General features: G+C 31.5%; 1 protein-coding gene across 1 annotated transcript; it reads left to right on the top strand.

Moving 5' to 3' along the window:
- Positions 1-9,798: 9,798 nt before the first annotated feature.
- LOC128179411 (uncharacterized) lies at positions 9,799-12,008 on the top strand. Its single transcript, XM_052846819.1, has 4 exons — positions 9,799-9,935; positions 10,018-10,281; positions 10,433-10,615; positions 11,409-12,008. The coding sequence occupies exons 1-4, from the start codon at positions 9,884-9,886 to the stop codon at positions 11,684-11,686; spliced, it is 777 nt and encodes a 258-aa protein (XP_052702779.1). The 5' UTR covers positions 9,799-9,883; the 3' UTR covers positions 11,687-12,008.
- The last annotated feature ends 11,321 nt before the right edge of the window (positions 12,009-23,329 follow it).

Genomic DNA, 23,329 nt, shown 5'->3' with positions numbered 1-23,329 from the left:
ACTAACAGCAGCCACTAAGCCCGTAGAAGCTAGCAGCCAATTATGAAATTTATCAAAGTACTGAGAGAACTCGAACAGAAAATTATATTTTACTTTATTATCGACATATTTTAATTAATATCAAAATGATAAATGGTCAATAATTTGCAAATTATATCAGTATACATTTTCTTGATATTATTGATATGTGCAAGATTGTAAAATCAAAAAATCCAGATGATTTCCGGATTTTTAAAAGGAATTTTCATTGATTAAATAATATCAAGTTTAGCGAAGCTTGATTGAGAAAAATAAAAACAAATTGGTAATCTTCAATTTCCCGGTATTAAAGCCCCAAAATTCGAGTCTGTTATTTTAATATAGTTGTATAGATTGTTCATGTACCCATACATCAGGTGATATCTATAGAGCTGTTAATAACAAATGGTTTGCTTAAGAAATGGAGGAGAAAATACTCGGTAGATGTAAATGTTATAGGTGTGAATGATAAATCTAAGCAATAACGGATGGTAAATCTCTGAGTATAATGATTTCAATGTAAGGGACCAGGCAAAATTTATGATAGAACCGGTACAAAAAAAAATCTATCAAAAAATTGACATATCCCATGGCTTTCACATGGAAAAAAAATATGTGACCCATGCCTTTAGGCTTAAAAAGTTATTGTTCCATGGATAATAATATACTTCTTCATAAGTAAATTGGCATAGAAAGCAGGAGTTTTCTATCCTAGTGACAATTATAGGCTTTAGTTAATTACTGAGATAAGAATAAATACTTTAAAACAGTTTTAATCATTTTAACCATTAAATTAATAAATATGCAGCAATTTTGCTGTCTGATTTTATGACTTATATAACCCAATTTAAAAAAAAATAATTTTCTTTCAAATGTAGTTTACATCTAGATAAATGCAGTTATAATAGTTTACAAAATCTCTAAAAACCAAAGTTTATGCCTCTTCCTGTCCAAAAGTGATATTTTAGTTGTTTTATATACATAGTTGAACCCCCCCCCCCATTTTTCCAATTGTCTCCATTAACATAACATGTAGGATATGTAAATGTACATGTACATTTGACCTTCAAATAACATCAAAATTATTACTATTGAAATGAACAAGAATCATCATATTTTTACCCTTTTATTGTATATCTGCATAAAAAAATGTAGAAACACATGTTAAGTTTAGACATTTTTCATGAAATTCTTATTCGTCTCCAGCTACCCTGGTGTAATTGAATTTTTTTTAATTTAAGACAGGCATCACATTTGTAGGTCTTGCTTTTATTTTTGCACGGTTTGATAGAAGGAGACTAGAGACCAGAATAGATATTGAGATATTCACTAAATATGATTGTTAGCTTTCTTTACCACGGAAACAAGAAACCACATGCAGGACGGCATGTCTATAATGTATATATGTGTAATATATATATATACATTATATACACATATATAATATATATATTATATATGTGAATAAAAATAATGCTACAAATCATTATATCCATTAAACCAATTCAAAGAAGCAGTTTTTTCATCAGTGATGATCATTTCAAATATGTGTGAGAAATGACTCAAGGAAATGACCATATGTTTCATAATATTAGGTAAAATATTTCAAACTAATGCCTTTAATTAAAATCAAAAGATAGAGGGAGGGTATACATGTAAGGGTATTTCTTAGAGATGTAATGCTTTTAGCATGATATCATGTAGATGTTTATAATATTGTAAGGTTTCTTATTCAACGAGGTTGAACAACAACTGACCTCTGACAGATTAAGTAAATATGTTTTACTGAAGGAAAGCCCTATGGATCTGTGTTAAATAGAGGAAAGTGGAAATGGTGGGTTCACTTAAATGGCCATATTTCCCTTATATCTCAATGGAATTGGCAATATGAGGCATACTTTTTCTCAGAATTGCATAAGCTTTCCAATTTTAAAACAAGATATATTTCCATAGAATGTCAGTGTAAGTTAAAGGTAGCAGTTTAGGATATCAAGGGGAGTACTTGATTTGGAATTTGGATCCCTCTTAAATGAATTATTTTGTTTAAAAAATGAAGCATGTTTAAGAATAATAAATGTTTCTCTTGAGTTGAATAACCCCCAAATAATGCAGATGATTGTAATGAAAAAATACTTGGAATTTTAAATAAAGTAGACCTTGTACCAGTCCTTTCATTTGTGAATGAAAAATGTTTTGCGAATTTCTGAATTAATTTATCATCAAACATATTTCATCAATCAAAAACGATCTTAAATTATGTTTTATTCATAAAATAATAATTTCATAATGGACCAGCGTACTATTCCATGTAAATCACAAAGATGCAAAGAATTGCGATAATTCTTTTTTTTAATTTTTACCTTTGTACCTTTCTGTGAAATTATCAAACTGTTGCAGGAGATTGCAATTAAGAAATCTCTGAATGTTCTGTATAAAACATTCATTTCATAATGAACCATTCCGTGTAAATCAATTAAAATAGTTGCAGGAGTTTGCAATTAAAGAAAGAAGTTTTTGAATTTTAGTTCGAACACAATCTGTTTTTCTGTATAAAATATTAATTTATAATGTAAAATTCTATGTTAATCAATCAAATTTGATGCAGGGAATTGCAATTGAAGAATTCTCTAAAGATTGAATGAAACGAAAACGTGTTTTCTTTGTGACATATCAATTTTAAATGTACCAGTCCTTGTTTATCAAATAAAATAAGTCTCAAATAATGCAGTATTTTTAATGAAAAAATACTTGGAATTTTAAATAAAGAAGCAATCTTTCTGTTGGTTTGAAGACTACCTGCGATTTAGATTAAAAGGAATTTAGATGTTGACCATTTTAAAATGCTTTCTTTAATTATTGTGATTTCCTATCAACTTTAGGTTTACAGACACTTTGTAAGTAGGTTATTTTTTTTAATTGCCGAGTTTATGTCTGCGCCGGGCCGGGTACCCTATCGACTAGTTTGTGTTTCGTAAAAACAGAATACTTGATACAGCTTTCCTGGCTCATTAGTTTCTGAGAAGAAGATTTTTAAAGATTTACTCTAAATATTCCTATGTATAATAACAAATCGACCCCCCCCCCCCCCCATTGTGGCACCACCCTACCCCCAGGTCATGATTTTCACAACTTTGAATCTACACAACCTGAAGATGCTTTCACGCAAGTTTCAGCTTTCCTGGCCAAATGGTTCTTGAGAAGAATATTTTGTTCAATTTAAACCAGAAAGATTTTTCCTGAGGATGGGGATCGGAAGGAAAATTTATTTCGTTTTCTATTGGTAATATATTTCAATTTTGTTTTTCTTACACTATTAATCATGTTCTTTAATGTTTTTATTAGCATTCAGAAGGCATTTCTTAATTTATTTTACTGGCACAGGACACAGATCGTGTTTGGGACAATCACTCGCCAGAATGGAACTATTTCTTTTCTTGAACAGATTTCTACAAAGGTTTAAGATAAATCCAGAGAATTTCAAATGCCTGCCTTCATTGGAAGGAATACTCGGATAAACTAACATGCCAAAACCCCTTTAAGCTGATTTTGGTGAAACGCTAAAAAAAACGTTTACACACGACAAATGGACTCTTTTTAACAGTCGTTGAAAATGTATTAGTTAATCAATTTACTCCAATTCGGGTTATATTTTGCCTTTAAAAATTCTTTCGAGCATCATTTAATGTTAATTACAATATTTCAGCAACATTCCCTGGTGGTTGTATTGAGTTGTCCTTTTTAAAATTCCAATTTCTTTTAAGTTTTCTAATACTGTTATGTAATGTGTACCATTAAGCCTCGCTTTGCGAGAGCAAAGTTCAAAAACTGGCCAGACCTAGCCCCACTGGCCTGGGCCAAAATTTTGTCTTGCCCCAAATTTTGCCTCTTCAAAAATTTTGGGCCTCAGATTTTAAAATTTTTCTAATTCTCATTTTTTTTAAAACTTACATTGAATTTTTATTGATTTCTTTTATCCGGTGCTTTTTTTTATGTTTACGGTACGGAATACTCATATGGAAAATATATAAGACAAGTGACCGACTTTTTACGTTTAATTGATTTAATCCATGTATAAATACACAGTACATGTAAATACATATGACTTGCAAGTACATCTCTGACCGTACTATTGCCAAGGAATGAATTAATCATGCAAACACTAAAGTGATTAGCTTTAAAACGAACAACCAGAACCACTCTCTCTCTCTCTCTCTCTCTCTCTCTCTCTCTCTCTCTCTCTCTCTCTCTTTTAAACACAAAACATCGTTTTAAAAAACTGATTGAAGGATTAATAAATATCTCAAACATTTGTAAACTGGCATATAGCATCAACTTTCTATCACTGTGAAATGCACTTTAAATTTGCCAGTTTGCTTACATTACCTGTCAACACCAATTAAGCCCAAGTTTCCCTGTCCAGTAGATATTCAATATCACCCTTTTTTGTCGCTAATCTTCTACACTGGGGTCAGATTCATTACCTGCTCTGCCGTTTAACACGGTCTAATTTAATTTCTGTCATTTGTGAATGACTTCAACATTGCATCCTCAATTAATAATTTGTTTACGACGGTATATAAACAAATCGGTGGTCGGAGTATCCAGCGCAAGCCCCAACTCGAAGTTTAAAATACTTAAAACATCTACATTTTAAGTGTTGATAGATCTACAATTCACGATAACCGTTGTGCAAGTTTCATTAGTGTTCCATTTAAACTACGGAGATAGTGCAAAAATATGTACCAAGGAACAGAAATCTGACTGCGATGATTATTAAATTTTGACATCAAGGCGGCGCAGCGAATATATATCAAACGGGTGGGAATCTCGAAAGAGGATCTTTTCTGACCAAGAATTTGCTTAAACAAAAAATAAAACTTTAGTTAATTGGGGGTTCATTTACTGATTTTTTTTAACTAGAATTGAAACAAAGAGACTAAAATAATATCAAGTACTTTTTACACACAGACTGAATTCAACATTTCTTAGATATATACAGAATGAATGTATGAGACGTTTCACAGTAAGCTGACTTTTGGGAAGAAATAACTCGATTTTTTGTCACAAAAATCAAGAATAGGGAGAATATGTAACTGTTGAAATTTTAGAATAAGAAAGGATGAAAGATGAAAAATAGTTAATTTTTTCGTTCGTTTGTAAGGTGTTTTAAACATAAGAACAAAGAGAAACGTTGTGATGACGTTGCGATGATGTTGTGGTTGCTCCGGGTCAATAGATGTAGGCAAGTTTGTTAGCTTACTAGAAATAAATGATGTCATTAACTTTAAAATTTTAACGTTAATAAAAAGTATCCTGATTTACTTTCTGGCCAGATTTCAGTGATTTATCTTTTTCTCAAGGAAGTAAGAGTGACTGTCTCAATAATTTCCGAACAGCACTCGTAACAAACAAAAGTTAAACGAATTATTAGCCATATACAAACAACGTATTATGTGATCAAGATCCTGATGAATGTGGAATCCGTTGCCAAAGTTAGTATATTGGCCTCTCTTGATCTTAAAAATAGAGTGTGCAATACCATTTCGACAATGTTTCTTTTCCGACAATGAGTATCTCCTGTGATACTTTGAGTCTGGCATCATCATGATTATTTCATTCAGTCCGTGATTTTACTTAAGTCGCTGTAGGTTCAGACCAATCGATAAACAGGGCGTGTCAATTTCAGTCCTGTCACTTTCAGCCGCTGTAGATTTCGACCAATCGATAAATGGGGCGTGTAGATTTCAGTCTGGCTGTTTCTATAGGGCTATGAATTAACTATAACCTTCCGTAAGAAATCGAGGAAATTATACTTTGAAGATGTAAATATTTATATACAATGTTGGTTCCCTCTGCCTTTTAATCCCTTTTCAGAAATGCTGGCTCTTATCCAATTAGTTTGTTTTCTCTTAAATATCTTTGTGAATTCTTCCGTTTGATGAACTTTTAATTACGCATTCTTTCATAACTATTGAATTCTTCCATGATGGGGATTTTCTCAATTAGTTTATATGATTGGTAATGACCTTTACATAATTGATCAAGCCTGACACCTAAAAATGGCGCTGTTTACTCCAAAGACAAGCTAAGCCTGTCTCTATGGAAGTAACCAGGTGCAAATATGTACTGTCCGTAATGCACCTATATGTAATAATCATTTGGAATTGTAAGTGTATGCTTAAATCATCAACATTATAAAGGTTATCCGTAAAAAGGGCAAGATGTCACACTTTTTAAGTGAAGCATTAAAAAATTTATAATGTTTGATGTGGAAATGACGCTTTATTTTAGAGGTATCTTTCGAAATGCAACCTTCAACACTGACGGAAGACTTACACGTTGCTTTTACAGTGAGCTTTACGAAAGCCGAGAAAGATCATTCGAGATTCGAGATTCAAAATACGAGATTCGAAATACGAGATTCGAAATTCGAAATTCGAGATTCAATATCTAAATTAACCAATCAAATCATGGATCTGAAACCTGTATCCTAGCAACATCAAACTGTTCTAAATAAAGATCATTCGTACAAAAGTCATGCTCTTTCCTACAAATAAATGTCTTAATAGCTCTTATATTGTGGTTATAAAATGGTTAAATTAACATTGATAAATTGACCCCACACAGGATAAACAATTAAATTAGTGATAACACTGTGGGCTTTGCAAATCTGTGTGATTTTGTTTGTCCTGTATGTATTTTCCCCCCGAACCATTTTAACCCGTTGTGTATTCGCCCCAACTGTGTAAAAATCGGCTCGCGAAGAAAGATCTGATTAATCTAAAAAATAAAAACTGAGTGTGGTTTTAGCTATGAAACGAAATTCAATGAAATAATCGACATGTCAAAATATAGGTTATCATAAAGTTTTAAACCATAGAAGATATAATGATTTACAACCTCAACGACAACAATCCAGATAGGAATAGGAATATTTCATGTTTTTTTTTTTTTTATCATTTTCGCAAGCTAATGTAAGACATAACAAATACCCCAAACCCCCTCAGGGAAAAGGAAATGCTAGGTGATGAGAGATTTCCTTTTCCGTGAGGGGGTTTGGGGTATTTGTGATGTCTTACATTAGCTAGCGAAAATGATAAAAAAAAACATGAAATGTTCTTTAAATTGTGTGCGGATGTTGTACTCCAATAATCTGTTTTCAGTATATACATTTCAAGAGGGGGGGGGGGGGGGGTGGGGCTTTAAAGTCCTAATTAGTTTGCCAGTTATTCTGTCCCCACTTTGTTTTCTCTTCGTTTTCCAGGTTTTTTTTATCTGGTTCGGCAAATTAATATAAAATTTCTGTGTAGCTCCATAACGATGCATTGTAGATAAATTATGAGTAGTTTTACTTTTGATAAACAGGTACATATCCGTACTTGATTTTTAATTTGACTCTTATAATCGGATTTAATATTCCAATAAATATAGGGTAGGAAGAGTAGACGGGACTTTTTTGCGCATATCCTACTGTACCATTCATTCCACACAGGTATTAGCACTCATCGAGTTCGACTTGCTTTCCTTTTTTTCATCCACTGGATTTAAAGCTATTAATTTTTGAAAATATTTTGAATTTATGGCCTGATTATATATAAATTAGAGCTGCGCTGGTGCATCTATTTACCCAAATGGACCAAAATATAACCAAATGAATCTAAAAATTTTGACATAATTAGTTTTAAACGTACGACTCTTTTTCAATTCTAATCGGGTATGTCCTTTAGAAAAATCTTGAACCACACACATTTTAGCAAATAAAACGACAATTGTTTCATTTTTTATGGGGAGGGAGGTGGTGCCGGTAAAGGACATGTATTGCTTGTGGCAGTTGTGCTATACTCTCATTTGTTATAATAGGTAATACTACATATTGATATAAAATGAAAGTTTCCAATGACACTGTACATAGCTTCTATCATGCATTTTGACCCGTGCTATAGTTTAAAACAATTTTCAAAGCATTTAATGTAATTCAACCGATCATTTTTGAAATTTAATTTTCTGGATCCCCGCCTGATACGTCCGCCTTCTTGTATATTAAAATTACATGTACGTTGACCATATGTACACATTAACTTAATCGGCTATGTTATGGGACGATAACATTTTTTATCAATGTTTTTGCAGGATAGGTAACAAATAACAGCCTATTTGTGGGTTTTTGCACTGATTATTTGAGATAATTTGCCGCCATCTTTTCATCCTGATTACATTTTATCTGGCTAAGTGTAATGTAGTAGTATATTAAATACACACATCTTTGTTTGCAGTGCTTATTTACATCTTTAGAGATTTACTTACAAAAAAGTAAACATTTGTATGACTTATATGTAATTATTGTCAATTTTGGTGCGGGGGGGGGGGGGGGGGTAGGAAACTACAGAAAAAATTAACTTGGCTGTGAAACATATGATTTTATTCTTTCTTGTTGATACATCAATAAATGAATTATAACAAAATACATGTACACCAATTAATTTTGAAATATTCATGCACAATCAAATTTTTAAAAAGTTTTACTGTTTTCTGCACAAGAAATCGGCAATGTGAACAAATTGGCACCCTATCATCCCTACCTTTAATTGTAGAGAGTAGGTATCCTTCTATATTGAAAACAATTCCAAAAGTAAGACTCATAATAAGTAATTACTGAGGAAAAGGAGAAAAAATTGTATTTATTAATAATTCCGTATGATGTGATAATATCTCAATGATTTGTTTATAATCATAGTACTAGTGTATCACTGTATGCATACATAAAAACGATAAGTAATGCTTATATTTATTAGTGAAACAGGACAGATTATTTATATTTAGATTATTTAGATACATGTACTAATCTTCATGCGGGGATCTAGAAAGGAGGGGGTCAGGGGATCTGGACCCCCTCCTCGGGAAAATTGGAGCTTATTAATTTAATTTTTTAAAAATTGGCCTAGGATCCCCTACAGAAAAAATTAGCTACGCTTATGAAGTTCTCTACCATAACCGCATTTTTACACAAAAGGGGTGAATAAACCCGGGTTTTAAACTATTACTGGTGGTGAAATACCCAAGGGTTCAAATGCATCAGGTGGAAATGCACCAGGGCAAACAAAATCACTTAGATCCGCGAAGCACACTGCATTATTACTAGTCTACTTAGATATTCTGTGTAAAAGTAAATACAAATAATTATTTAGTTAGGTAGGGAGAAGTGAACAAAGCATTTATTTGTAGGAAAGAGCATGTACGAATGATCTTTATTTAGAACAGTTTGATGTTGCTAGGATACAGGTTTCAGATCCATGATTTGATTGGTTAATTTAGATATTGAATCTCGAATCTCGAATCTTGTATTTCGAATCTCGTATTTTGAATCTCGAATATCGAATGATCCTTCTCGGCTTTCGTAGAGCTTTGTTCCAGTTCTTTTTACTTTTTTGTACTTTTTAAAGCTATGTCCAAGAAATATATAATTTAGACCTAAATTCAAGACTGATAGAACAAAAAGAACTTAGTACATACTAGTTTATTTCCAATGTATTTAAAACAAATTTGCAATTTCGTAATAAAAATCGAGTGATCTTTAGGGAATGCTTCAAATATTTAAATGAATGACAGTGTTTCGACTCCATAAATAAGGCGGGTTCACTGAATATAATATTTACAAATATACATGACTACTCTTGCAATTGATTTTCGAAATGTACCGTGCTTGTGTTTAATCAGAAACGTGTAAGCAAGCATACAACATACAATGTCATATTTCATTTTATGTTAGGGATGCAGCCAAAGTGTTTTTTTTAACATTCACAAACAAATTAGTTAACGACAGTGAATAACAAATTTGGTATTACTAAATACTGCATATTTGTTAGATATGATTGAATCGTTTAGTCTTTGGATTTTATTTTGTATATTTTGTACTGATGGTAAGTGAGTTTTTCAAATTGAATTTTAATTCTATGATAATATATTTTTTATTGCTCATTGAAAAAATGTATCTTGATATAGTTTCAGACACTGCAATCACAAATAAAAGAGCTGAGCACTTTAAGATGAATCTGGATTACAAAGATATTTTGCCAATATCTGGAACTGTTTTAAAGAGAGGGACGTTCACTTTGAATGGATGTGGAAGCGTTTGTATTTCTGATGAATTTTGTCAAACTATTTTTAACCAACCCCTGGCAGGAAATTGTTTCTTGTATAATTATTCCATTGGGGAGTACACTCCAATAAAAAGCGAAAATGGCACAGAAATATACGAAATTTACTGTAAGTCTTGCATGAGAATTGTTTTTGATATTTTTTATTTGCATGTACATCTTTTTTTGTTATAACCTTTTTGTGTTTGAGTCTACGCTAGCAATTAGTACATGTGTATCCTATGTTTACAGAATGTGTAATTTTTACTAAATAATTTCAGCTTCATGCAGTGATTCACAATTTGTACACAATAGAGCAGGAGGTCACTGTTTCAATGTCTTCCAGACAAGTAACATCACTTCTATGTACGCCATGGAGGCATGCAGACAGACAAATGGAGTGTTGATTGCTTTAGATACCAACCAAAGAATAGCCTTTGTGACCGAGTACATTCGTAATCACTGTAAGTATCTTACTTCAAATCTTACTTGTCAAATGATGTTTTTAATCAAATTATAATGCGAAATAAAATAATTCAAAAATTGTAGTTGTTTTATTTGGCAAATACTTCTATTGATAATTGAGTTTTAAACATTTATAGAACCACAGTTAAAAGCGTTTATCTTTTTTAAAATGTTGAACAATATGTCCTTGAAATGATCAATATATCGACTTTGAAGAAACTGCGTCATATATGAATATATTTATGCAACACTGGTATTGGAACAAATATCCAACATTGTTTAATTTTGAGTTAAAATTAAAAGTGGTTAAAGCCATTAAACATTTTTTTTAAAAAAAAATATGCGCTCTACATATTCAACGAACAAATTATTTCAAAATTACACTGTTCACGTATAAACTACCACCGTTGCATAATGAACAATTGAAATAATATAAAGGGCAAAAATACCAACTATTCTGTCAGTGTACAATCATGAAAACAAATGAAAAGAAATGTGAATAACTTATTAATGTGTTTTTTTAAGGAAACAACTATTTATTAAACACTACCTTCGAGTGACAAAATCTTTAATCATTTTGTTACACTGATATTCAACCTGCTTCATTCGAACAAAACTAACGATTAAAAAACCAATAACTAAAAGTATACACATTTGTGTTACAAAAACAGTCTGCCGAATATGTCAGTCCTATTTTGTTTGGATAATAACTTTGTAACCCATAAACCCGGATCTTTTAACATTAAAAAAATATAAAGTTTGTAGGTTTTCTTTCATCCTTTTCTTTGATAGTTTATTTTACAACAACAACAAGAAGAACGTTTCAAATCGGATTGAACAATACTCAGGTACCCGGCAACAAGGTCTGGAAATGGTCAAGCGGAGTCAACTTGACGAATGATCTCCTCATGCCATTTTCTCTGAATAATTTCGATGGAAATATGAGAGATTGTTCTGTCGGACATTGTGGCGTGTTTGAAGTTAAAGCAGACTATGTTGGAGTGTTCGATAACTGCTGTTCAAAAGTCTCTTTTTGGTGTATCTGCTCCAGGTATGTCAGACAAAACTAGATATGTACATCAACATTTATTGAAATGGAAAAAACAAAATTTATTATGGCTTGTTTCGTATTTATTTAATCAATCGATTTTTAAAAATCAACCAATACGGGCAAACACAATTTAGATAATAATTTCTTTTTTAGTTCTTGAACACAAAGAAGAAAACATGTTTCATTTAATTTTACAGCTACGTTTTTATATAAGTCAACATATAAAGGATAATAAATATTCAAAGATATGTTGATTCCATGAATCTGAATTCTCTTCATCGTTGATGTTTAAACTTGCAAACTAATACATCATCTGTCAACAGAAAAATAATCGCCTTGAAGTTCTGCGTGGTTAACTGAACGTTTTGGTTCTCATTAATATTCATAGAATATGTTTTATTAAAGAGTGTTGTGACGAAACAATCTTTTGTTTTCCCACTGAGACAGGAAAAGATGTTATCCTTCATATTCATAATCCATTTTTTTGAGCTGGCTTTTAATTATCTAAGAGGAACTCTACAAGTTGAATGCATAAAAACGAAATTCATTGTGAAAGCCTTGTTAAATATTCTATCTAATGAATGTGACATTATCTTCCTTTACAAATGAGTGCTACACTTTCTACAAATTGTCCACTTACCCGTGAAATAGCAATCGACACATATATTCAATGTAGGGAGATGGTATATTTGTATATTTTTCAGTTTAACATTACTGTGTTAAATTGCGTAAAACATACAATTCCTTAAAAAGGTATATTTTCTATCAGTTGGTTTAACTATTATTTTTGTTTGAATAGTGAATGTGCGTGGGTAGATCGATTTTAAATTATTAAGCAACTGTAAAAAAATCGTATCTTTATAATTTCATAACGTTGCGTAACATGTATAAAACTTCTGATTCACTAAACAGGTATGGAGAATAATTCCAGGAGAAAGTAATTCATTATCATATAAGCATATGATTTGTATATTTTGAAATAATTTAAAAATACAGTATATAGTAATTTGTTTCCAATAAAAACCCCAAAACAATGAATAAATAAAAAAAATAGTGCCTGCCCAGGTTTAATCTCGCGGCGCTTTGAGAGCTATGACATCACAGCATTCACTCGTGTTTGTTTCATCAAAAATGCATCAGTAAACGCAGTATACGCTAATAAATAATTATCATATTCGCTCTCTAAACTGACAATTTCTGGAAAATATCAACGATATCGATTTGAGATCAATTTTTTCCCTTAAAAATCAAGAGAAGACTCCTCTAAAACGTCCAGTTAATGACATGTATTTCAATTCCTGTAACTTTTGATACCTTAAATTGAAGCTTACATGAATTTATCAAAACAGTTGGTCACCATATTAGTTTCGAAACATAATTCCTCAACAGTCGCTGGAGTATATATAGCGGTATAGAAAGTTTACGCTCGATTGCTTTCCGAGGCATTCATGTTGTACGGACTTCAAAATGCATTTCCGTTGAAGTAATATGTTAGAGAAAAAAATAAAGGAAATTACAATAAAATATAAAGGACGGTATATTCTTTGAAAGAATTTCCAAGGTATCCGTACTATCTTGCACAGATACATGGTTCCCGTCTTGTACACATTTGATAATTGGGAATAGAACAATAGGTGTGATTTGTGTTGTGATAACAATTATAGTCTGCTTTCGGTCAAAGATTTTACCTGGGTTTTTGCCTGTGTTTTATCAGCGCCTTAAGGTGGAAGGCAACATCGTCACAATATGTTTGACATCCATTTGAAACACCATTTTGTTCCGGATTGATAGCATTATATCGTGGTACAAAATAACTATACACCGTTCAATTGAACTCTTCTAATGAGGGAGATGAGATAAGAATGAAATCACCAAAACGCTTCGAAAATATGACAATTCCCTTCGTGATTAAAGCTACTACATTGATTATCAGCTGTTATGTACAGAAAACGTTAAATCGAAATAATGTACTGTTTCCCTGCTATTGGCAATACATATTTGTCATGTCATCTGCAACAGACGATCATAAATATGTGACGGATTATCGATAAAGGTAAGCAAATATGATATTTTCACTTGAACCATATATGCATGATTAATTTAAAACTGAAGTTCCTTAGTACCATCTCTTGTATTCATTGATCCCAACTTCCCAAATTTAAAACATTTGCAGTATAAGACTTGCATTGAAATTTTGACACTTAACTAATGTATTTTTATTTAATTAAAATAGATAGAGCTAGGTAGCAACAGCAGTGGAAGCACGGATTTGCAAGCCAAATGAGGGAACGACAGAATCTTGAAAAAGAGCATGTTTTTAATTACCACACGTACATGTGTATCACTATGGACATCTAATGTATGTATAAAATATGCATATGGTTGTTTATAATTTGTATTGTATATAAAAAAGTAAAAGGCAATGTAACTACTAACATTTTGTTTTAAAGAGTTAAATATAAATATAATGCATTCATAAAAAATATATTTTTTCAGATTCAAACATTAACATAAGCACTACTAACCTTATTCCTACATTTTAGCATATAGTTGTACCTTTTAAAAATTTTTCTTCGTGATTTTTTTTATTAGAAAATTGGTCCCAAGATATTTGAGACCAAGTAAAGTCAAGAAAGACAACTCTTAAACAGGATCTTTCAAACCAAGATTTTTGCAATAATTCAGTATTTCTTTTAATTTTTCAATTCCATTCAATTTCTTTCTTTCATCTCATTAACCAACATATATTGTTTCTATTTTCAGATTTTTGTGGGACTTCATCCAGCAGTTTGCCTTAAAAGGATAATTTATTTTCATATTTAAATGGATTCCAATAAAAATCATACAAACTTCAATCATGATAATTTTGTTTTTCATTTTCAAACTTTATTACATTTCATTTTTATAAGAGTTTAAAAACAGAAATGTTTAAAAATTTGACATATAAAGGATTATCTGGAAGCAGACTGATATTTTAAAAATTCTCTAAAAAATAGAGTATTGTACTTTGAGGTCTATTATTCTTGAATACCGTGCCTATTATTAGTAACAACTGCATGCAACAAAAAGGGGCATGGTCACGATTTTGGTCAAAAATTATTTTTACGGTTTTAATTTCTACAATGTTTCAGAAAGGCATTCTTAATAGGCAACCGGAATTTGGGTGTCATATGTTGAGTTATAAGCGAGTTACAGAGCTTGAAATTCTTCGCTATGTAAACAAAGCGTTTGTTTACATTTTTAACGTTGAAGTAAATATTCCAGTTTTAAATCTAAAACGAATGTGTTAAACGTTAGGAACTGCTTATCTATGCTTAAAATAAATAAAAAGATAGACAAATAAGCTGGAAAATGTTTTTTTTAATGGTATACTGAACCTATGTAAACAAAAACAGGGCACGAGCCTTGTTTGCATGACAGAGAATTGTGCGCCCCGTATCTTGCTTATAACTCTACGAATGACTCTCAAATTTTATTTGATTATCAGAAATGCATTTCTAAAGCATTGTAAGTAATAAAAACATAAAAATAGAATTTGACCAAAATCGTGACCATGCCCCTTTAACTATAAAACAACAAGAATATAGATATTATGTTGTGTTTTAGGTCTAATAACTAATAACTATCACCATTTTTTTAGTTTGATAAAATAAAGATAATGATATATTTAAAAAGTCTTCAATTTCCGCACACTGATAAAAAAGAATAATGATTAGATGATTTGACTTTCACATTTTTGTCCATTTACCTTGAAAATAAAACCACTGAATTAGGAAACATTGCTGGTCCCAAGCCAATTGGAAGCTGATTCAATGGATAATTATATGACGAAGGGGAAAACTACATAGACAGTCATATGGGGTACTCCGTGTCTCTTTTTACAACTGAGTTGCAAATTATGTGAAAACGCATGTTTGTAATTTATTGTTTGGTATCAACAGAAAGAATATTATGAAAGAAAACAGATCTTTATCACAAAATATATCAATCCTTGAAGTAGCGACCTTGATAGTAGTTCTTATGACATCACCGCTTTAGTATATGGCGGGTCACTTTCTAGTTTTTCAAATCAGAGGTTAAATACATAAAAAAAATCTGACAAACATAAAATTTTAAGGTAACTCCATAGTCATAAAATTCTCTGATGAAAGTTGAAAAACAGAACTTATTTCAACTTAATAGACTTAAATTTCATCAATTATTAGAAAAAATATACATGTCATCAAACTTTTTGAGACGTCAGACAAACATAAACTAAAGCATATTTTAGCACCAGAAAACCATACTTTTTTTGTTTAAAAGTAAAATCTTTGTAGGCAGAAACTTGTTTATCTTGTTTAATTTTTTAGCCAACTGTGTCAGAAAACTAAAACTACAAACATATTTTAAAATTACTTGTTAGGATAAGAAAAATTATAGCATTTAGACACACAACTGAGAGAAAAGTCAGATGAAGAGTCATTTCCCCATAACATAGATAACATGTATAAAAATTGGAAATTTAGTATAAAGCCAAGCTGCAAAAATATCTTGAACTTCACAATTATTCTAATTACTTCCATATAATTATTCACATAAAATACATAAAACTATATTGCACAAATTTTAAAAAATTCAATGTTTTACAAAAAAGTATGACATCACAGAACACTGGATTTACTTTAATAATGATGCGATATACCTCAAACTGAAAAAGGTTGAAAATGCATGAATTAGGTCTACATTTGATAGTTTTGTGAAATAATTTAAACAGTTTTTGAGGCATATAAAATTGCCGATTTATCATCATACAGTTTGTCTATTTTCTTCGATTATTCAAGCCACAACATAAATGAAAAATATTTAGCAGAGTTTTCACTATACACATTTCCTCCGATCCATGTTATATGTAGTAGTTACCCCATATAATAGTGTTGGTTATGTGCAAATACCCGATGGGCGTGGTCATAATGACACGAGGGAGCGTAGCTCCTGAGTGTTGTTATGACCACGCCCATCGGGTATCTGCACATAATCAACAGTATTATATGGGGTAAGTTACTTGTACCATAGTTTACGATTATTCATTATATTTTCTTATTATAGTTATCGGGATTGCACGTGGCTCTAAATAATACCGAGCAAATTCGTTTTTCTTTATATTTGTACATTGTACTTTCGAATTTTCAAAATGAATATCTATATCCCCGACAAAAATTAATTATTTTTCAATTTTTTTAAAAAAAAAAAGTCATAGCCCTAGTGAATAGATCGACTTTTCATTGTCATGTTTTAATTTCATATTCATTCATTTTCCGACTTATTGTATCAATATTTGGTTCAAAGAAAAAAACATTTTAACACAATCTCATATGTACAAACCCATATTTTGCCGAACCCTAAATTGTGCAATGCTTCTGTTTAAACTATTGAAATTAAATTTAAATTGATGAAGGCAATTAGTTTTTTAAAACCTTATTTGATACTCTATATCAATAATATACTTGTATTTTTTGAAAAAGTGGCTGAAAAACATGTAAATACATTTATTGAACAAAATCAATCAATAAGCATGTTGCGAAACCGTGAATTGTTAATGTCAAATTCGATTGGCTACCGCTATTCACTCTGTCCACAAAACAAGTTTTCTATTCAAACGCGTTCCTAACACGTGATTGATTTTCAATAAAACCTTCAAACAGGATACCCCTATTTCATTTAACACGCGTTTCTCTACTTGTGACACATGGAGAGGAATATTAAAATAGTCTTCCTGGCAAAGCCATTGCCGGTATTGTTTTCTCTCGAGCTAAAATGAGATTTGTTCGGCAAACTAAGTTAGTCGAGTCATTTATCCGTGTTGAGTGTCTGCAATTTTGATCTGGAGGGACCTCTTACTGTGGCGTATTATGGACGCGCTAAAACAACTTTGTTGATGTTGTTTTTACTCGGATAGTAGGCGGAGTTAAAAAAAAGTGTGGGGTATGTACATATAACCCACACTTTTAACAATAGGAAACTCGCCAAGCTATGGTACAAGTCAGTAAACGCAATAATTAAATATTTACATATGATATTTTCTCTTCAAACTTTTAGCATGTACATGTACTTCCTATAGGCAGTAAGTTAAACAAAGGCGCTATATATTCAACTTTTTTGCAATAATCTTTCTTATTTAAAAAAAAAATGAAATTGTTCATTACCAAATTAATGTTTGAAATCAAATTCATGAATATGGATGTCAATTATTATGTAAATGTGCTTTTATGCAAGTAATATTGTAACATAAAATAAATGTAAATATCATTTGCGAGTAGTTACGTTTTATTTATTTTATTGGCAAGTGCCCTCGCAAGAATTGTGATATAGACTATAGCAATTAAGCAATTATCTCATCTGGTCAAATTCCCGTTTCGCCCACATTTTTTCGATGCCTAATTTCAAATGTGTGCTAAACAAGAACAAACCGTTCATACAGAGTGCATATTGTAGACCTGGGCCGCACTACATCAAACACAGTAAAAGTGAAAATAAATCCAAGAAAAAAAAAACAATCGTCGTTGTTACATGTACCAGTTTCTACCAAAAAAAAACCCATACAAAAAACAAAACAAAACAAAACAAAACAAAAAGATAAAAAGCCAAAAAAAAAAACAACAACAAACAAACCAAACCCCCCCCCCAAAAAAAACCCTCAACGCTATGTTTTCTAAAGTCCATAATGTCACAGCTAGATCTGCTACTGTGTTTGGTTTGCGTAAGTGCGATTTTATAACAATAAGACACAGGTAAACCTTCAACAATTTTCAAGGATTGATTTAAATACGTGTTTGGAGTTTTGTTTCGTCTTTCATTGGTGTTCACTACCAGTGCAGTTTTTGTCATATTATTTTTGTTCAAATGCATTTCTACAAAACTCCGTCCAATGTAATGAATGTAATACATTATTGCGGTGAAACTCATCAAATAGTTATGTCGTGATGTAAACAGTATCAAATAATTCTTCGAAACAACTTTGTAAGCTGTGCGAAACTATAAAGTTCAGGTATTATTAAAAAGCGTTAGTAAAAAGTATTGCTTACCAACTTTTGTTTAGTATTATAGCTTCATATCTTTGATATATTTTTTGGAGGATTACAAAATTAAACAATTGAATACCTAGTTATTAACCACTCCCTTAATATACCCCTTTCTTATTATATCGCTGGTCCATTGTATCGCGTTATCGCGGTATATTTCGCAACATAGCTCATCTGATTAGTTTGCGATTTAGCGCCACCTTGAGTAATAAGACTGCAGATTAAGGATATATAAGGTATCAATGTCAATGCTAGTAATGTAAAAAAAAAGATGAGGTACGTGTCTGTAAGTCTTTTTTGTGTTATATTGTGTTCAAATTACATCATATTCTAATGATAAATGATCATTTACAAGAAATTACATACTTGTCATTTGTGGCATTTAGTTTAAATTATAAATTGTTAATGAATTGTCAGTCTGTCACCTGATTGTTGAGTTTAGATGCGTTATGTCAAGTGACGTGATGCTTAAGAAAAAAGTATGGAACACACTTAGGAAATAAAATTTGATTATCAAAAATAAAAAGTCTAAAAATTTGCATTTAGATTTGTTGTAATGTTTAAGATATTATTGCAGAATATAGAGTATTCAGTATATAGAGCTGCAATAATATTCTTGTTCCAGAGTCTACTCTAAGGGACAGAACTAGATAAACTGATGAAAGTATGGCAAAAGTAGGGAAGGAACCACTGTTCAATGAAAGTAAAGAAAAAAGATTTTGTAGATCATTTAACTTATATGACCGATGCAGGATATGGTTACACAAAAAGCAGCATTAAAACAATTGCAAAATATTATGCCTTGTCCTTGAAAAAGACACTGACAACAAAATTGGAGTAATGTCAGCAATAACCGGTTTTATCATTTTAAGAGCAGGTGGCCATAATGAATTGAAGATTGTTAAATCATAGAAACCTTACAAGAAAAAAAGAGCATACTTTAAAGAACTTACCACAATAATGGTTGCAAAGAATTTAGTAGATAAACCAAACTGGATTATCAATATTGATGAAACAGGAATAACACCATATCATGTCCCACACAGTGTGCCATCGTCAATGTCTTCAACAAAAGCAATAATCACAGCGGGAAGTGCAATTGGTATTCACATTAGAGTTAGATGCCTGCTTTTCTTGAGGTAGTGCATTGCTTAAACTTGGATCGCATTTGGTCGTGTCTGAATGGTGTGCATGCCAAATATTTTGAGGAGACTTTATGCAAACACTAAAACGCATACAGCGAATGCGAGACACCATGCAACGTATTCGACAGCTCATGCGAAGCTCAAACATTTTGATTGCAATGTGTTGTAAATTGCTGGTGCGCCAATTGTGACGGGTCCTTAAAACTATTACTAAAGACTTATATCAATTAGAAAAAAATGCCAATCATACAAAGCATTGTTTTTGTTTTGACGTTTTGTCACAGGTAATTGATTTCAATCGGTCTTTTTTATCTGTGCTATTGATGAGAAGACATATCAGGTATGACACGTTTAAAATTTCACTTTATTTAAATTCGTTATTTTCAAATTTTTCTATCTATCAGAGTGAAGACCTAGAAGTTTTGTTAGGTGAATGCAGCAGAATCCAAGAGCCACAGTAACAAATTATGAAATTGCTAAATTAAGCAGCTGTCCTTCTATAGTCTTGTTTCCTCCTTCAGAACAACAGGAATCTTTCCTCTAAAACCTGCAATTTTTGACACAAAGCCTGAATCAACATCACCTGCGACCATCTATGCCCATGATGAAACACAACCGACGGAGCACAAAGAGCGGATGGGTAACGCAGTAGCACAGCTATCAACAGATAATGAACAAAAAAAGTTTGTGACACCATTTCTCGCTGGGAATCTAGAAGAATCCAATAGTTACATTTTAAAATTCTATGAGATTAAGAAGCAAAAACTAGAATAGGACACTAAGTTTGAGAAAACAAATAGTAGAGGCAAAGCTCCAAATTCATCAAAAGGAAAAGCAACGGCAACAGTTTGTTTAAATCCCAAACCAGGAACATAGTGCACAAGTCAAAACATCTGGCCAAGTACCAGTACCAGGAGATACTTGTAGTTTGGATGTCAATTTTACTGTGTGTTGTGATTGCAATAAATGGTAACTAGGAAAATGTTTACGGCAGCTGTGTAAATTGGAGTCAATATGACGTTTGTGGCAATTGAATACATCTAAAATTTTGTTCACAAGTTAATGTTCTCAAGAAAGGAAGTAATTTTAAATGTCCACACAGTATTTAAAGTTATTAGCTACATAAAAGGCATAATAAAATGCGCGTTTTATTTCATAGTATTCTATGTTTTCGAGTAGCATCATATTTTGACTCTAGAAAGTAAAACTGTATTTATAACGATACCGGCCTTCCATACATTCAGTGGCACAAAAAAATGGAACTTTCTACTTTCGAACGTAAATAGGACTTCTTGTTTAAAAAAAAACATACAGTAAAAAGGAAAAAAAAGATTAGAAAATGATGTCCCAATAAAAATTAGTATAATATAAGCGTTAAAACAGCACTATTAAAATTAAAATTGGAATCATTATCTTTTGTAGTTTAATCAATATTTATTCATTAAAGATTCAATACATTAACATAATGATAATTACAACTGTAAGATCGGGAAACAAGCCATAGGGCTTATATTAATCCCTATCTTGCATACACTGCAGAAATAAGAGGTGTAAATGTGATGTAAATACACGGAACAAAAAATAAAAATATATGTCAAAAATCAAAGTTGGAAACACTTTTTATGAGATAATGAAAAAAGTCAACAATATATAAATAGTGCCTGTTTGGGAGGGTAACTATTGAAATTGACACCCCGAGAAAACAATTGTCAACCGACGCGAAGCAGAGGTTGACAATGGTTTTCAAGGGGTGCCAATTACAACAGTTACCCTCCTAAACAGGCACTGTTTATTTTATTATTCTGAATGTCTTATTTTTTAAAGAAAATTTTACTGATTTTATACCGATATGAAGTGAATTCTACGGCGAACCGTACGCGCATAATTTACGCACATGTAACAATTTGTTGTGTTACCAGTTGCCAAGTGTGTTGGTAAGACTGAGGGTAATAGAACGGATTACCAACTGTGTCCAAACCAATCGGATTTCAGTATCTGACATGAAAGTATAATAAAATAAGATTTTAAGATGCGTACGCGCATAATTTACGCACATGTAACAATTTGTTGTGTTACCAGTTGCCAAGTGTGTTGGTAAGACTGAGGGTAATAGAACGGATTACCAACTGTGTCTAAACCAATCGGATTTCAGTATCTGACATGAAAGTATAATAAAATAAGATATCACACGAAAATATATTCGTTGGTTGAACATCATAACAGATATATAGTATACATGATCATGTGATAATGTTCATACACACCCATACAAAGGGAAAAGTGGCTTTATTTCTTACATCTCAGTTCTGTGTACGTTTTCAGTACGAACATTTATTTTATTTTCGTCTGAAATTTTAACTTAATACATGTGCTAACACATCATAAAAAAACCATAGGATTTGCCGACTTTCATTAACTATTGTCATAAATATAAATGCATTGTGGGAATAAGAAAAACAGACAATTGAAAAAAGGTATTATTATTGTACAACATTCTACGTGATATCATGGTTGCTAAATCTTTTACTAGCAAGTATACATCTTTGTACGGTGTGAAAAATTTGTTCATTTCTACAGTGCTAAGAAAATTAGATCCGTAGAGTACATTGTAGTTAGTTAGGATCTGTAGAGTTTGCGAGTGTGTTTATTATTATATTTCGTATTGTATCATATTTTGGACAGTGTAGAAGATAATGATCAGTGTTTTCTACTGACCCACACGAACAAAGAGGGGATGGACAAAGGTTTATGTTTACATATGGAGTTTTAAAATACTACATTCTAAACGTAGTTGAGAATGGAGAATTTGAACCATACGAGACCCTATATGATAGTATTCGGGAATAGTTATGTTGGTTTGGGAGTTGATTTTAATCAACTCTCCTATGCAGTTACTCAGGCAAACCGAAAGTGAAACAGAGTTTGGACCTAAGCACAAATTAACACCGCTGACAACATTTAGTTCTAATCAATAAATTCGATGTAATGAGTTCTTAAGCATTGTTCTTCAAGGAAACTCATTAATAGATACCTTGTAAATAGTCAGATTTTAAATGGTACGAACAATTAAGATATTTTTTGAAGTCGTACATTTTATGTATTCCTACGCCAGAGTTCAATATAGTGTCGTTCAACCAGACGCTCGGCTGTCTCCGTAAATCTCCGACAAGTATAGAGTCTCTCTTGCTTGTCGGAGATTAACGGATACAGCTGAGAGTCTGATTGAACGAGAGTAGATTTTGCTTGGATTAATACAATTGCTCATAACTATTTTGATAACTAATACGTAGTTTGATGAAATAATTCTTTGAATATTACACAACATGATTGATATTGGATTTTCACGAAATTCCTGTAGGATTCATATTATATAAATTCAAATACTTATAGGAATTTCTTGCCATGCAAAACACATATCGTTGATTTTAAAATAAATAACAATCTATAAAATCAACTCCC

The sequence above is a fragment of the Crassostrea angulata genome, chromosome 4, assembly GCF_025612915.1.
Source record: "Crassostrea angulata isolate pt1a10 chromosome 4, ASM2561291v2, whole genome shotgun sequence".
In the NCBI taxonomy this organism is placed as follows: Eukaryota; Metazoa; Mollusca; class Bivalvia; order Ostreida; family Ostreidae; genus Magallana; species Magallana angulata.
The sequence above is the reverse complement of the archived record's forward strand: the minus strand, read 5'-3'. Positions and strand labels throughout refer to the sequence as shown.